This window comes from Astatotilapia calliptera, chromosome 20 (genome assembly GCF_964374335.1).
Source record: "Astatotilapia calliptera chromosome 20, fAstCal68.1, whole genome shotgun sequence".
NCBI classification, from domain to species: Eukaryota; Metazoa; Chordata; class Actinopteri; order Cichliformes; family Cichlidae; genus Astatotilapia; species Astatotilapia calliptera.
This window is the reverse complement of record NC_137441.1, coordinates 1757501-1774792: the sequence shown is the minus strand read 5'-3', so window position 1 is coordinate 1774792 and position 17292 is coordinate 1757501. Positions and strand designations below refer to the sequence as shown.

The window sequence follows — 17292 nt, the reverse complement described above, 5'->3', positions numbered from 1 at the left end:
CCTGGGACACTTCTGTCCAATCAGAGCGAGCTGTCAGCAGCCCAGTTACTGCTTCCCTAAAAATAGACTGCCAGAGAGAAATGGTGGGGGAGACAACATGTCACCCTGCGCTTCCACCGCTGCTCCTGAAGGCTGTGTGCAGACACTCGGAGACAAAAGGTGAACTTAAATACAGCTTTAATGCTGAACTCCAAAAAGGTACCAAAACTAAGACTCCAAGGTAAACTTACACAAACAGAACACACAGCAAGATAAGGATAGATGGCGACACAGAGAAACACAGGGCTTAAACACACAGAGGGAGCAATCAGGGAAAGGGTAACAGGAGGGACAACAGCTGGGGCAACTCAGGCCTAACGAGACAAAGGAAGCACGACCAGATGCATTAACATGAGACACAGACTTTCAAAGTAAAACAGGAAACATAACACAGACTCACAGGCAGGCACTGCAACAAAGGGAACAGAGACGTAGACCGACACAGAGATACAGCAACAGAACAGAACCCGAAAACACAACTGTGACAAAGAAACCAAACGACTGGAAGTGATAAACAAAGCAAAAATCAAAGTCCAATAATAATTCAATTCTATTTTATTTACATAGCGCCAAATCACAACAAAAGTCGCATCAAGGCGACTTTCTTTGTCATTTAATAATGAACACTCAGAACTCTGGGTCGACGACTCAGGCACCCCAACAGTTCCTCTCTGTTTGTCAGAGAATGGAGACTGGCATAACACAGCTGGCAGTCAATCTTAATGTATCTCATTCTATAGTTCTTGTGCATGAAACGCTGTGCATATGAAACAGCTGCTCTAAAACACAGTGATGGTGAGACGCAGTAAAATAAAGGTAATTAACCTCGAGTCCAGACTAAAAAGGAACCAAATTTGAGTTAGACGTTGTTTGTAATCTGTTACAGAGTGAATATAGACTTAAATAACAAACAGTCAGCTCCTGCTGCCAACATGATGCAGGAAGGAGAAAGAAGAAGGTGTGAAAGCCTGATGTCAAGTTTTGAAATGTGAAAACAGGAAGAAGGATCCCAGAGAAGACGAGCGAGGACAGCTTCGTGCTTTAAGTGAAAACGGGACTCGCAGTAGGGGAATCAAAAAACAGGACAAACAGGAACTACAGGATAAGAGCAGACCAACAAAGGAAATGAGAAGGACACTGCAATCTGAAAAGCTGTCAAATGAAAATGGTATAAATAGAAAAAACACAAACACGTCACCTACAAACTCGGAGCTTAAAACGACCTGCTTGATGGCGTATTGATGCCCAGGCTGCCGTCACTACTTTACCAACCACTGTTAGGCTACCGTGAGGTTGGGCCGTCTGCAGGAGCTTTAAGCACATGGAGTCTGTGGCTGATCCGTTTCACGTGTGTGTGGTTCTTCATGCTTTACGGAGTGCTAACTAATGAAAACCTCACACTGAAGCTACTGTCTGCTTATCATTGTTGAATCCTTAATGCTGATTTAGATTTCCTCTTCATGGGAAACCCCCAAACTCCACAGCCTCATATGTGATACTGCACAGTGAATTCCCCGTACCTTCTGATTGGATGGGAGCTTACAGCCTGCCTTTAACGTTTTCTACTGTCGTGCCCATCAGCGCACAATGTGCTTTGAAGTAGCAGCCAAGAAAGGTGTAATTTAAGTCTACGAGCAGTGAACACCCGTGTGCATACCTGTGTGGATCAGCGCTTGTATTCAAATGGTTTCCACATGTAATGGTCTGCTAGAGGATGTAGGGCGCCATAGCCCCATCCCCCAGGGCATGAAGCAATTATGGAGGAGATCCAGGCCCCAGACATCCAGAGGCCCCAGAGTGTGAGAGCCCAAGGAGGACCACCGGAGGGGCATCCGTGCCACCCTCATGGGAAGGGCTGAGGATCCCCAGACGAGGCGTCACCCAGGAGCCACCGAGCAGAAGCTAGAGGGGGCTGCACCGGCGTGCCCGCCGGCTCTGCCAGCAGCCAGCTGTGCCAGAGTGAACCGAGCCGCAGGCCCAGTTCACTCTGCGGGAGGGCCCCCCGCACCCCGGAGGAGGCCTGACCGAGCAACAGGCGCCAGGCCCCTCCAGGTAGCCACCGGGAGTGAGCTGGTACATACCTGAGCGCCCTGCCCCGGACACCAAGAACCACCAACGCACCGACCCCTAAGGGCATCAGTCACAGGGAGTGTGGTGAGGGGAGACAGGCCTTGGAGGGCCTGGGAGTTCCCAGAGAGGTGGAGTCTAAGACCCGACCTGACATATAGACACAGACACAAACATGCATTCCCACCCTCATGCACACATATACAAACACTCAGCACTCACCCAACGTAAGGATTGACATAAATGGACATGTACACACAATCACACTCCCCAAACATACTCTATACCCCGGGTCCAGGTACCCTCGCTCCCAGAGGGGGAAACAGAACCCAGACCCAAGAGATGTTACCCTTCACCCCGGGGTGGAGGCAAGCAGACCGTCCCAGGCTCCGCAGCAGCAGGGAGGCCAATCGGACAGCTAACATCTCCTCCCAGCCCCCCCGCCCCGATGGCTAGCAGAGAACGGGGGTGTGTGAAGACCCCATACCTCCCTCCTATTATTTCTAAACCTAAGAGAACAAGTAACAGCATGAGAACATGAGTGCTGCAGATGGACGGGTGAAATTTCGGATTTTTACACCAAAAAATGTAAAGAGATACAAAATTCAAAATTCATTACATGTGACAAAGACTGAGTAGTAGTACTCTCAACCACTTTACTGTCTGAGGTGACTTAAGTGGAAGTTTAATTAAGCCTTTTAACATCTGACTGTTCTCAGAGTTTGCCTGTCAAAGCCAAATATGAATAAAATTTATCTTCCTGACATTTCTACTCTCAACCCGCCGACTCACGACCCTGTGAAAACAGTGTTGGGCTAAAGGTAAAGCTGCGATGTGATAAGAATAGAACAGCAGCACCATCACCATGGTAATCCTGCTGTGGACAGATGATGCAAGCACCAGTTCCCATGACATCCATCCCCACAGGGAGGAAGGCCCTTTAAAACAGATGTGCTGTCTCCCTACAAGTGTGGGAAATCCACCAGTGTGGGTATTTTAAAATAAGAAAACATTTAACAAAAGACTAGTTTAAAAAAAAGACAGCTACCTTTTTTATTCCTTCTAATGATTCTAAAATAACTCCTCTCTTCTCTTCCAGATTAACGGCGTGGATATTCAGAACAGGGAGGAAGCCGTGGCCATTTTGACCCGAGAGGACAGCATCAACTTCTCCCTGCTGCTGGCCAGGCCCGACATAGAGGTAGCAACACCATTCAACCAGCCTCCTAAAGAAGTGCACATACTTCTACTGATGAATACTAGTCCTCTTTAACACTGATGAAGGTCCTAACTGTGTTTAAAAACACTGAAGGGCACTAAATTGTCCCCAGAGGATGAATCCTACAAACTTTGATTCATCATCTATCCAGTCCCTCCTCGGTCTGTCCTGGTGTTGTGTCCATAATGCATCCTAGTCAGACTCTTCAACCACCTGAATTTGCTCAATAGTTAATAAAATAATCCTAATTCAACCAGTGTGTAAATAAATAAATGACAGTGCTTTCCTTCCTTTTCGGGAACAGAACAGGAGCTCTGTAACTTCAGGTTGAACACTGTCGCTCCTGTTTCATCACTCAGCTCGCCTGCAGCCCAGTTTACTAACCTACTTTCTGTCACTTGTGCTGCTGTGGGTGGCCGACATGAGAGGAAACCTTCATAAAAATCATATTCTAGTTCACAGCGTGCTTACAGTCCTGGTTTCCTCCAACAGGAACAATATGTGTTTGCTGCTTCTATCCACCAGTCTGTGACCAATGCAGATGGAAACCCAACAGCTGGGTTGACAGTAAATTGATCTTTTTGTTCAAATATTAAGTCTGGAGCTCTGGTGACCTTTCCTGTCTCGCTACAATCATGATGAAATACACCATATAATGTTTCAGGGTCACATGAATTAGGCAAAACCTTTAGTTTCCTTTTGATCATCACTGAGCTGTAAATGTATCAGCCATTGGGACACACACACACACACACACACACACACACACACACACACACACACACACACACACACACACACAGCCATGATAAATGTCTCTGGGATGACAGCAGGTCCCACAGTGTGTCCATATCTGCTGACAGAGGAAGGACGGCAGCCAACCATATTCACACATGTCAGCTCAAACACACCTGCACATACATACTTATGGATGATGTTCACAGAGTGTGTGTGTACTCACATCAACCAGACGAGTGAGCCATCACTCAGTTACCAACACACACATTTATGACATCTGCATGTCTTCGTTTATGTTTTGCATATATCATGCATGCAGCAGTTCATTCCACCATCATGTAACTCGTGTGTAAAATCATGTAAAAAGCTTACGTAACAATAAAAGCATTCGAATCCACAAACATCCTGTTTCGCACTTCCTACTGTGGAATAAACAGCAACACACTGTCAGCACAAACGATCACATGTCCAACAAACCTAAAAGCTCAAAGTGTTGGAAGTTCAGAGTGAGGTTTAAGAAAGCCACTGATAACAGCCGACTCCAGTTTATATGACAAAGAAAAGAGACGATCAAAACACAAGATTCATCTTTCTGGAAAATTCTAAGCAATACTTTCTTTTATTCAATGGACAAACTATGGCTGCTTTAGTTCTGACACCCATCTGTCTAATCAGAATAAAACATCTGGATGCTGCCGTCTGCACTACAGTTACTGACCATCACATTCCTGCAGATGAGGAGCTATTTACCTCTTGCCTCTGTCACATGCCGCAGGCATCAGTGCAAATATGAAAGCTTTTTATAATGACTGTATAAAACAAAGAATAGTAGATGAACACACCTCTTAAAATGAATAAAAAATAAATCAATAAAAAGATAAAAATAAATGATAAAAACAAAGAAAATCCCTATAAAAACTCGTAAAATGCCACAGGAGGGGAAAAAAGTGGGTTTCAGAGCTGAAAAGGGAAGAAATGGATCAACAGAGGAAAATGAAGGTGAAATATTCCTTCTGTCAAGATGCTCACAAAAAGTCCAAGCTCTTGTAAATAAAGGCTCATAGTGGATTAGACCCTCTTCAGTCCAATCACATAAAATACATTTTTAGACTTTAGGAGCTCTGAAATATCTCTCATTATAAATATTTACCATCTTCAGGTGGCCTTCCTAACCAGCTGGTTTCTGTACTTTTCAGCAGAGACTATTTTCCACCATGTTTTTATCCATATGTGGGTTTTGAGTAAGTCGCTGGGCCACAACACACTTCAGTGTTCATTTAATAGTTTTTAGCTAACAATGAGAATTTATGTAGACAGTGACAAAACAACCAAGCCTCTGAAAGCGTGAGGGTTTAAACACACACACACACACACACACACACACACGCACACACACACACACACACACACACACACACACACACGCACACACACTCAACAAATCAGTACTGTGTGCAGATTTTAACAGACGACAGTACAATGTTGACATTAGTCAAAGTCAAAAAATCAATTTCATAAGGAAACACTGATGCATGAGCTCTCTAATAAGAAATCTGCAGCGTCAATAAAGCACATTAAAGTCACATGAATTCATTTTTCTTGTCAACAACAAACCTGTTACAGCAGCTCCCACAGAATACTCCCATTATAACCCAAGAATGGAGCTGGCAGCACGTTTCTACTCTGTTGTACTGACACTAGTGGGGAAATGTAACTTTTAGCTCTCTGTACTCAGTGATGTGTGACGCTGTGCAGCTCCTGTTAACCCTCAGCTACAGTCTGCACACTGAGCTAACACTCTGTGCTGAAAATCGTTGCCTAACCTGAGAAACTGTTACAAAAGGATTTGTCTCGCTGCAGCATGGCTCTTGACCTCTTTAGTTCATTTTCACCTGGACTGGCTTGTGTCTCTTTGCTTCCAGAATGAAAACCCCATCGATCCAGAGGAGGACATGGAACTGACTCTAGAGGGAGCAGACTTTCCTTCAAACCCACACATTTCATGCTCTCTCAACTCCTCTCATAATACTGGCTACTACCGCCTCCACCAAGGAGGAGAAGGCAGGTCATCCTTTCCTTTAGGAGGAGCAGGGGGAGGCAGAGACGGTGAGGTGGAAGATGAAGAGGATGAAGAAGGAGAGGACGGCGAGCGAGGAGAGAAGGACGACAAAGAGCCACCGGTCCCCCTCCCTCCTCTGCTGAACTTGGCACCTCTGCTGTCCAACAGCCAGGAGCTGGACAGCGGGGTGGGTCGGACAGATGACAGCACCCGCTATGAGGATACATCTGAACATGACCTGCTGGGTGATCAGACCAGTGCCTGTAACACCAACACCACCAACACACCAGGCAGCACCAGGAAGTTCAGACCTGGACCCAGCCCCAGGTACCAGAGAAAGAAAGTTTATTCAAATTATTAAGAAAAAAATGACAAACTCACAAGCTACAATTTGACTTTAAGTGTTTTTCTGCTCATATTTCTGTACCCAGGCCAAGTCCTAGACCAAGTCCTGGCCTCGGTCCCAGCCCTGGGCATGGTCGAGGAGACGTCACCCCTCCTTTCCTCCACCTGCGCGATCTCCAGCTCAGCTCTGACTCTCTCCCAGGTCTGGACTGGGGAGCTGGAGGAGGAACAGCAGCAGCAGCATACAGTCCTCACCACCATCACCACCATAAGGTATACTAAGTTCAAATCCTATTAGGTGATCATGTTGTTGACTTATTGTCAATAAATAAAAAGCTCTAACCCTGGTACTATCCACTTTGTCTGAAAACAGTCACATACATCAGCACAACTGTGCAGCCACAGACGGTTTGTCTTACCCTGGAGACCACGATCATTTGTCAGGTGTTTGTAAAATACTTCTGCAGGAAACAATGGGCTTGAAACTGAGTACCACTGACATGGATCAGAGTACTCTGATGGACTCCTGCACTGTTGGCTTTGGGATTTCTATGGTGCATTATGAAATGAGCAGCATGGAGGTACAGCAGTTACTTTTGCCTTACAGCAAGGACGTCCTGGGTTCAAATCCAGTCTGTGTGTTGTTTCCAACAGTGCAAAGTCATTTTGGGGTTTAGGTTAACTAGTTTCATTTTAAACTGACTGTATGCGTCAAGAATGTGTGTAACATGTGAGTGTGAATGGCTGACTACTCTGTGACAGACTGGTAACCTGTCCAGGATGTGCTCTCACTCTATGGTAGCTGGGCCCCGAGTTGTATAAGCGGAAGAAAACAGATTTATAAAAACTGCAGAATAATAAAATGTTTCTTTAAGATGTCCCTAATAATGCAGGCAGACTCTCTGTGGGATGTACTGCATGCTCAGCTGTGACGCTGCACCAGGAAACCCTCAAAGCTGTTATCTGAAGTGGTACTCTTGAGTTGTTTCATAGCAACAAGCCATGGGACCAACACTTCCACTGAAATGGGAATGCAAAAGCAAACACCTACCAGTGCTTGTCAGATATAATGGTACTCTGTTACCAACCATAATGCAGCTATGAAGGGAATTCTATCTGTCATGTCAGAAACATCTGAAGCATTTCTCTGACATTTAAGTTGTGAAGCAGCTGACAAACTACATGTAACACATCTCAGCAACATTTCCTGAGATCTGTCATTGGATACACCATTGATTTAGTATTTAAAAACATACTAATAAATGTTTCTGGTAGATTATTTTGCACTGAAAGGACCCAAACCCAGACTTTGTATTTTGGGTATCCTCAGAAAATATGAAATCATTCTTCATATTTATCATGAATAAAAAAGCTGATTGTCAATACATGTATTTGTGGTTACGCACCATCATAGTTAATGAGCTCTATCTGATGTTACACCTCATGTCCAACCTGCAGCATTACCACCACCATCACCAGCCTCTGACAATGACCATGATGATGCCGGGCCTGACGGAGGAAGAGTGCCAGCGTTACCAAGAGCTGTTAGAGATCAAATATCAGTATGAGAGACATTTGGAAAGACGCCGGAGAGAGCTGGAAAAGGAAACCACTGAAGCAGAAGTTAAAGGCCGAGAGGAGGGGGACGAGGCAGCAGAGGAAGCTGAAGGCACAGCTTCTGAATCGGTAGTGGACGTGAACAGCAAAGAGATGCCAAGTGAGCATGAGTTGGCGTTGATCGAGGAGGAGCTGCGCCACCTGGAGTTTAAGTGTCGCAACATTCTCCGAGCACAAAAGATGCAGCAGCTCAGGGAGAGATGTCTGAAAGCCTGGATGATGGAGGAGGAGACGGTGGCAGGTGGAGCGGGCCGACCAGGACCCTCTGAAGGAGGTAACAACCAGCACCAGGGTAGGAAACAAATAACATCCGGACGTCTTTAGGAAACATGTGAATTATGACACAGAATTATACTAGGAAAAAAACTGTGGTCATGAAGCCATCATTTATGTATCCAGTTTACTTTGGTGTCATTAGACAAAGCAAAGCAGTTTTGATTTTTAACAGTTCATTCATTTCTATTTCTGAACTTATAGATTTGCATAACGAGGATAATGACGATCCTCATCACCACGAGTTGTCAGCCATCAACGAACTCCCGGAGCGCGAGCGATCGGATGACAAAGACAGCACCAGTGCCTACAACACCGGAGGGGAAAGCTGCCGGAGCACGCCATTGGTCAGCACCGAGCAGATCCCGCCTCTTCAGGAGGATGAAGATGAAGGAGGCAGACGCATGACCTCTCCACCTCCGCTCCTCCCCCTCAGTCGCCTCCCCCCTCTAAACTCCCCCCTCACGCCTCGATGTCACAGGAGGGACCGAGACAGAGAGCGGCGTCACTCAAACCTCAGCTGCTCCTTCTCCCCGAGCACCTACAGGAAGTACGAAACCTCCAATGGAAACTTTGCAAATGGCTCAAGCTCCACCCCCTCTACGCCTTCAAAGTTCAGGTGTTGGTTTTGCTGCAATGAGCGTTCTTTCTATTTCCATATGCATATTGACCTTTGTGATATGTTTTAATAATAGTGGATATTTTGATGTATTTTGCCTTCATCAGATCTCTGACCAGAGAAACGGGGTCAGCTTCTAGGAGGGGTATGGCTGATGGAGGGCGGAGCTCCAGAGCAGGTATAATCTTTCTCTGTAAGCATATCGGGGTCATTTTAAGAGCCTTTCCACAGGTTTATAATGAAGAAACAAGCATATGAGCTAAAGAACACTTTCCTTTAAACTGATGTTTGTGGGTAACGTGCAAAACTTCTTTCTGGTTTTTGATGATCATTTCCATCACTTCTATGACTGCAGGTGGAGCCCCCTACAGGCCTGAAGGTGGAAGTGCAGAGTCGAGCCCCTATTTCACCCGGAGGCAGCACAGACACAGCAAACCGTTAGAGCGCTATCAGAGCTGCATGACCCTGCCCTCCGAGGGTCTGGTGGACCCCCTGGACCGAGTGAGAGACAGCGGCAGGGCAGACGGGGAGGAGAGGGGGGTAGCCACAGGCAGCAGTGGGCCGGCAAGCCCCAGGAGTGTGAACAGCGCCCCCTGTGGCCTGGAGGACCACCGTGCAGGTGCCTCACGGTTAGGACTGGCCTTACCTCTTGGACTGACTCACTCATCACCAAACGCGTCTCCACAGCGCATGGAGTGGAAGGTAAACGGTGCAATAACACTGAAGGGAAAAGAATAAACTGGTGGAGTAGCTGCAAAATGACCAGTCCAGCATATCAAGGGACTCATCACAGGTTCCTCTCCTACAAGGCTGGACATCATTTGATGTCTGAGAAAACCCTCTGGCCTTAATAACAACTACAAGATTGTTGTTTTTGATTATGATCGCCAGCAAAGAGATTAATTGTTTCCCTGCTGTGTTTTTATTCTTTTTGGTGGTTTCTTTTTTTCCTCTCAGCAGGTGATCAAGCAGGTTGTCAGTGTCTGTTCTCTCTCCATCCTTCTTCTGCTCTATTTTTCTTTTGCTCTCCTTCTGTTAACTCTCTTCCCAACCTCTCCTCCCCCTGTCTTCTCTGTTCTAATTGTAATAAGTCCAAATGAAAACAATAAAAATAAATAATAACAATAATAACAAAGGTCAAATAAAATATGTCAGTCAAGTGGACCAGTATAGCAAAAGCTGTAACGGTCTACTTGATTGCTACAGTGCTGGACGGGACATTCAAAAAAATCTAAAAAAGAAATTAGTTGTTCATCAAAATGATACAGAAGCCTCTGTGGCCCAGTTTAACATGGTTCACTACTGTAAAGCACTGAAAATGATGTCAAGTGATTTACATGATTTTCAGCTAAAGACAACTGAGCTACTGGAGCTACGTAATCAATAGAAAATAAACTTTCTACATTCAGCTTAAAGACTCAAGGCTGAAGAAAAGCAAGAGATCCAACAGCAGCATGCAACAACAGAAACATTTCAAACCTTCCAGAGAGCTGAAACTTTAAATGTCTGGTCTTCCGTTGACATGAGATGCTAGGTGTTCTTTTCGTGTCCAGGTAAAGATTCGCAGCGATGGGACTCGTTATGTGGCCAAGCGGCCGGTCAGAGATCGTCTGCTGAAGGCCAGAGCCATGAAGATCCGCGAGGAACGCAGCGGCATGACGACAGACGACGACGCTGCCAGTGAAATGAAACAGGTAGAGTCTGCAAACATTAATGACAACATGTCACTGGACTAAAAGAGCTGAGATTCAAACAAAAAGTATGTCCAGTATGTGCTGTTACTTGTTTTCTGACGAGCAAATCTCGATTCATCGCCACAAACATGCTGTGACATCATTTTCAACTGTCATTAAATCCTAGTTTACATAAAAAGAAGTACTTTAGCCCTTATATTTTGCTTCTGAGCCCAATAAACATGACGAAGTCTCATTGAACCAGCTTTAAACTGGTTTCTGTCCTCTGCACAGGGTCGATACTGGAGCAAAGAGGAGAGGAAGCAGCAGCTGCTGAGAGCTCGAGAGTACAGAAGAAGAAGAGAGTTCATGATGCAGAGCCGCCTGGACTACATGAGAGGAGACAGGTACGGGGCGAAATCTACAACGACACCCCAGAAGTTCAGTCATTATTACAGATACAAACATAAAAGGTGCCACATTTATCCTCAGAGTATGAAGTTCATCACTGTCAGAGGTCTTTTCAACTGTCGTCTGTCGGAAGAAATGATGGTGTTGAAATGACACATTTACTTTTGACTAATGTTTAAAACGTTGTGGTGTGCCATGTTTACCCACCTCTGTATTCATCAGCACAGTTGGTGTGAAAATCCATAAAACATCCCAAAGACAAACTCCTCGTTAATCCGGACCAACAATCCATCAGTCAAACGGCCATCGTGGTTTTCTGTAAATACAGACACTAAAACGGTGAATTCTTTGTGGGTCAGTGAACCATTACAGACCCGAGATCCTTGAGATCACCTGTGAAATCCTGTCAGCACAGACCTTTAAAGGGTCAGAGGTCAGGAGAGAAGAGCGGAAACCTCACATACCTTCAAACTAAAATATTTATAGAGACACTGGTGCTGCAAATCAATGTTTTTAAAACACAGGTCTGACTTCATTGGTCCATCTCACAGTGCTCAACTGATGAGTGACGGCAGATTACAGGAGGACACGTAATGAACACGTTTTCAATACTGAATAATTCATATTGTACTATTACACACATACTGATATTACAATGCAGTGCAGCTTTTTGATTTTATGTGTAGCTTTAAATATTGCGTAACTTCGTTATGCGCTGAAATGTCGTATCTGTGGCTCCGACGAGTTCCTCAGGATTCCCTTCAAACAGTAGTAGTGGGATCGAACCACCGACCTTCTGATTAGTGGCTGACCTGCTCTGCCACCTGAGCTACAGCCACCCTCTGTGTCTGCATGTTTAGTTTTTTTTACATTTTATTTTAACAGCTTGAAGCAACTGTTTATGTCCACCAGGGGGCAGAATACATCCTACTGGTGAGAGCCACAGGACTCAATCGTGCAGTAGACAAGTGGCTTAAAAAAGTGTTTACACAAAAACAAAATAGAGAAAAAGAAGGAAAATGACACATTTAATTCATTACGTGAAGTTCGTGAAGGCACTGATCACAGTCTTTTTATTTTCAGGGATCTTTTGTCATCAACAGGGGGCGCTGAAGAGCCCCATTTATCCCAGAGCCTCCAGTTTAATGTGCAGCATAACTCACCCAGCAGCAACATCCTGCAGCTGAGCCAGAAGAAAATCACAAAGAGGAGGAATCGTCGCATTCTCGACAACTGGATCACCATCCAGGAGCTGCTGGCTCATGGCTCGAGGTCACCGGATGGAAAGAAAATTTACAACCCTCTGCTGTCTGTCACTACTGTGTGACCTCAACAAGGAGACCATGGAAACACACAGTGTGGACCTAGAAGCTCAATGCTCTTTCTTTGTGGAGTTAAAAACATGAACACACCAGAAAGAGAGAAACTTAAAGAATTATAAACAAAGGTGGATAAGAAGAGGAGAGACTTAAAACAGAAGCATTTGGCCTCAGAGGAGGAATCCTCCGAGCATGAAAAGGAAAGAACAGAGATGAGTGAATCCTGAAGCTAACAATCCTCTTCACTTTCTGACGTCACTTCAAACTCATTAGAGATACACGTGAGGACGCATGAGCCTCGAAAGGAAACAGAAACGTCCTGTTCTGGCCTCGGCTGTGACAGTCTGAAAAAAAGCACAGGTTTGATCTCCTGGTCCTTCAACCAGGTGCACAGTCACATCGCTGTTAATTACACATTTTTCTGTGAATAGCAAAGTCGTGCTCATGCTAAGACTTTTCCATCAAGACAAAATGACTATAAGTGTAATTTTAAGAGAAAAACAGGCCAGAAGACGTTTATGGAGGATTGAAACTGAAAACATCACAAATAAAGGAAGGAAAACATGAACATTTTCTTTCACATTCATTATTTCTTTCTGTCCATGTTGCTACTGAACATGAAGCAGATTCTAGGTTGGACCCCCTGTCAGCCTCATGTTTGCTGTGTCTGTCCTCCACACTGGTCGCAGGTGTGAGAGCGCTCTGTGATAAACTGGCAGCCAGTTCAGGGTGGACGCTGCTTCTGACCCCGTGGACCCTCGATAGGAACAATATTCCTGCCACCATCAATTGGATAAGCAACATTTATCCCTGTATGATATATGACATGCCTACTTATCTATACAAACGTGTTGTTGTTCATTCAAAACAAATCAGTTTGGAAAGAAATAGGAGTGAAAATTCCAAAACTTTATACATAAAAAATAAATGAAGTAATTCATTTAATAACAAACTATATGAATGAAATGATTACAAAATGATAAAAAACAAACACTAAAAACTGTAAAGATTCATGGATCTGAAAGGTTTTGGTCCTTCATGAACTCCTCACGTGTGAAGCAGCGCCAGGAAGGAAGTGACATCACTGTTTAAGGACAATACATATTTACTCAAACATTTACTGATACTGAGTAAAATATGATTACAATACTACTACTAGCTGCTGTGTGGTCTGTGCTGTCACGGTTACGTTACACAACACCCGTCTTCTGATCATCATTTGTAAATCGCTTTCTCAGAAAACCTTTTAAAGTTATAACTTTTGTAAACAGTTTATTCATGTTGACGGTTGATACATGTTAAATGTTGAGTCTCATATTGATGTTAAAATTTTATAAATTTTATAGATTGTGTTGTTTATTCTGCAGGAGCGAGCTGCAGGTCCGTCGTTGTGCTGGACGCTGTGCAGGTGTTCAACAGAGAATGCATGAAAATGATGTACTGGACTATTATTGGATGTCATTCTTAAAGTGCTGTAAAGTACATTTTTAGCAGTGAGAGGTGTGAAAGTGTTCAAATAAAATAAAAAGGCAAATGAGAAATAAAACGTGTTTCCTGCTTTCTTTGATATATTTGGACATCTGTTTGTTTTAATTTATCAGCTGACAGAAATGTATTTACTTTAGTAATGAATCTTAAAGAAGTAATGCTGCTAAGATTAAGGAAAAAACAGGTAAAAGAGTTTTGCTGACACGTTTGAATTTCTTTTAGTTTCCACCAAGAAATTAAAGCCTTTGTCACTTTGTCACTGCAGTGTGGTTGTGTAGTAAGAGTCTGCAGCTCCGCATCAGTGTGCTCAGTACTTCATACTGTCTGTGGATATATTATGAAAAATATTGATCAGCAGGCCGAGTGATGCTCATTTTGGATATTTTGGCTCCTATCAGAGGTAATAATGCCCATTTAGGGAACAGCTCTTTGTATTTGACGTGTCCACAGTCAGATCGTCTCTCTTGTGAAACAAAAGCAGGAAGATAGAAGTCAGTGACATCATCAAGATGTGACTAAAAAGACTAGCCTAACTTTAGCTGCTTTGCCTTTATTGCTTCCTAATTAACACCATGTTCTGTGTGACTGTTAGGAGCCTCAGTTACAGTTAAATATAAATCAAACATACATCTATGAGACACCACGATGAAAGAGACACAAAACAACTCCAGTTTGTTCCACTTTTTATTCTCTGCGGTTGTTTTTGTTAAATTGTTAATGACCCTTTGGGTCTCTGTACCCAGTTGTTCTGGTCCGTTTTCCAAATATGATAATAAAGGATCACAGTCAGCTTTGTGCTTCTATCACAGGACCTGAATGTGTGCAGGGAGTGACGAAAATCATATTCTGTCGAACCAAGCGAACACTTTCACAGTGTGGACGTCACACGTCACATCCATCACAATAAAACCTGAAATCCACATTTTGTAGAAGGTGTAAATATTATAAATGCTGTAAAATTCATAACAAAGTAAAGGATGTAGTTTTAGAGCGTGTATAATAGACGCACACCAAATGCTGAACAAGTCAGGAGGAAATTATTGGTCAACAGTGACACCTGCTGGGTGGATGTGGAAGCACTTTTCACATGTTTGAGCTGAGGTGGGTGTTAGAGTTCCCCTCTGTGACGCCCCAAGAGACACTAATACCACATTAAATACTCTAGAAAAAGCATTGAGCTTAATATTCAGTTAAATGCAATTTCATTTTAAAGCTTTTTTACATTTTAGCATTGATATTTGATATTTTTCAATCATTTTTCATCTTACACGTTTACACCGTCGTAGACAAGAGCGTGTTAGTCTTTGAGGACAGTGCGCTCCTTCCTGCTTGTATATGAGTCACTTGCTGATTTGTTTTGTCTGACGAGTTCAGAATCAGTTTGTTTCTGTCAATGAAATTTGATTTTAAATCAACAGTTTTTATTATACAGGGTAATGAATGACAGCATGTGAAGCCTTGTCAAGGTGACTTAAGACTAAAATAATAAAATCAAATAAAAATGAACGTAATACTACTCAAAATATCAAAACATGAAACAAAGCTTAGAATCTGGACAAAGTAGTAAAATAAAAATAAACATAGTAAACGTAAAAAAATCACAGTAAGAGAAGGAACGATTTCAGTGTGAGGTAAGAGTCGCATTTCACAGACGGTACACACACCAGTGTGTTTGTTACAGGAGGCCAATCACAAACTCACTATTACTTCATAATGTGCCAACAGGTGCGCTGACGCTTACGAGGGTGTTGGATCATTTCTGTGGACCAAGTTGTATTTAGGAATATCACTTCCTCATGTGTCCCAAACACAAACTCAGGTTGACGCCCATGACCTACATGTAGCTTCTATTTATTTATTTATTTTTATAAGACGTGTGATCATACACGTGGGTATAAAACTTTAGAAAACATCCGTTTTTCACCGATAATTGTAATCACTCTTGAATCCCCTTGTGAATCGTGTGAGTGTGTAAGAGTGTCGAGTAGGTTGTGTCCTGGTCACTCCTGATTGGATCGAGGCTCTCGTAGATGGCGTCTTCACGTGTGTGAAAAACGGAGTTTTCATAAGGTTCAATCTGAAAATAGAAACAACAGTTTTAAAAGTTTGTTGGGTGAGAATGTTTCCACTGAAATGAAACTTAAACAGACTTTTGTTAGGGTTCCTGGGTCGGTGACCCAGTGTTTTGTGTTTTTAGTTATTTGATTTTGTTATTTCTTTATATTCTAGCTTTGCTTTACGGGTTTTTCTTAAGTTAAGGTCCTCTGGGTGGGGTTTGGTTAGAGTTTTAGTGTTTTGGTTTTCTGTCTGTGTTCCTTTGTTGCTGTCTTCCCTGTCTGCTGTATTTCCACGTCCAGTCAGTGTCTGTCTGCCCTGGTCCCACGTCTCTGTTCCCTTTGTTTTAGTGCTTGCCTGTGAGTCTGTGTTATGTTTCCTGTTTTACTTTGGAAGTCCATGTCTGATGTTAATGTGTCTGGTTGTGCTTCCTTTGTCTCGTTAGGCCTGATTTGCCCCAGCTGTGTTTCCCTCCTGTTATTCATTCCCTGATTGCTCCCTCTGTGTATTTAAGCCCTGTGTTTCTCTGTGTCCATGTCGTGATCTACTGTTTATTTTGCTGTGTGTTTTGCCAGTCCACCGGTGTTAGTTTATTTTGAGTTTTTCCCAGTTATGTTATGTTTGCGTTCAGCATTAAAGCTGTTTTGGTTTAAGTTTGTCTCTGGAGTCTGCATCTGGGGTCCTAGCCCTGTCGACACAGAGCCATCACCTAACAACTTTAAGTTTCCTTTAACTCCGCCCAGCTCTTCAAATAATCCTGCTTGTGTTGCCATCTAGTGGTGACAACTATGTGTGAGTTACACGGGCGTGGCATCCCTCTGAGATATGATGCGCGGGCAGCACGGTGAGCTGCCAGCTCGGCTTTTCTCTTTGTAATGTTGCTTTCATGGTGAAACTACCCTTTGCTGTGGTTCCGTTTACTCTGCATTTCATGCAACAGATACATTCACATATGCTTAGAGCTGAGGATGTCATTTCTAATAAACCCCTCTTTGATTCTGCTTTGGGGTAATCTGAATACATTTCTGTATAGATGGAGATGCAAATAAATGAAATTCTCACACTCTCTGAGGTTCAGACAGATTTCTTTTAGGTTTGGATGCATTTTATTCCAAGTATCTAAAACAATCTGTGTTACTGCACTGAGCCTGTCAGCTGATGGTTGGAGGGATTTGCTTTCCTGGCTTTCCTGACTTTCCTGCTGGGTTTAGACATTGATTAGGTTCAAGAAAAAAATAGTGCACATGGTCAACAATGACAGTAAAAACAATAAATAAAAATAAACAGTACCTTTGTGTTTCTGTAATCAAGGGTTACTCCTGTGAAACGGAGACAAACAACAGTCTGGATTTGAACTCATAGTAAAGAAA

The 17292-nt window shown here is 43.5% G+C and overlaps 2 protein-coding genes across 4 annotated transcripts in view; one reads left to right on the top strand and one right to left on the bottom strand.

Annotated features, from left to right (window-relative positions):
* The window catches only part of pdzd4 (PDZ domain containing 4), a 51159-nt gene extending 37234 nt beyond the window's left edge, over nucleotides 1–13925 (top strand). For both annotated transcript variants that reach the window (XM_080295029.1, XM_026154500.2), the window contains exons 9-18: nucleotides 3206–3307; nucleotides 5986–6449; nucleotides 6554–6740; nucleotides 7926–8358; nucleotides 8562–8976; nucleotides 9084–9154; nucleotides 9332–9678; nucleotides 10530–10670; nucleotides 10944–11056; nucleotides 12144–13925. In XM_080295029.1, the coding sequence (XP_080151155.1) occupies nucleotides 3206–3307; nucleotides 5986–6449; nucleotides 6554–6740; nucleotides 7926–8358; nucleotides 8562–8976; nucleotides 9084–9154; nucleotides 9332–9678; nucleotides 10530–10670; nucleotides 10944–11056; nucleotides 12144–12387 (2517 nt within the window). In that variant the 3' untranslated portion in view covers nucleotides 12388–13925. The remainder of the gene's footprint in view (nucleotides 1–3205; nucleotides 3308–5985; nucleotides 6450–6553; nucleotides 6741–7925; nucleotides 8359–8561; nucleotides 8977–9083; nucleotides 9155–9331; nucleotides 9679–10529; nucleotides 10671–10943; nucleotides 11057–12143) is intronic.
* Nucleotides 13926–15271: 1346 nt separating this feature from the next.
* LOC113013506 (protein CD300H-like) overlaps nucleotides 15272–17292 on the bottom strand; it is a 3937-nt gene continuing 1916 nt past the window's right edge. For both annotated transcript variants that reach the window (XM_026154490.2, XM_026154491.2), the window contains exons 5-6: nucleotides 17213–17241; nucleotides 15272–15944 (exon numbers count right to left, since the gene is read on the bottom strand). In XM_026154490.2, coding sequence (XP_026010275.2) covers nucleotides 15804–15944; nucleotides 17213–17241 — 170 coding nt within the window. In that variant the 3' untranslated portion in view covers nucleotides 15272–15803. The remainder of the gene's footprint in view (nucleotides 15945–17212; nucleotides 17242–17292) is intronic.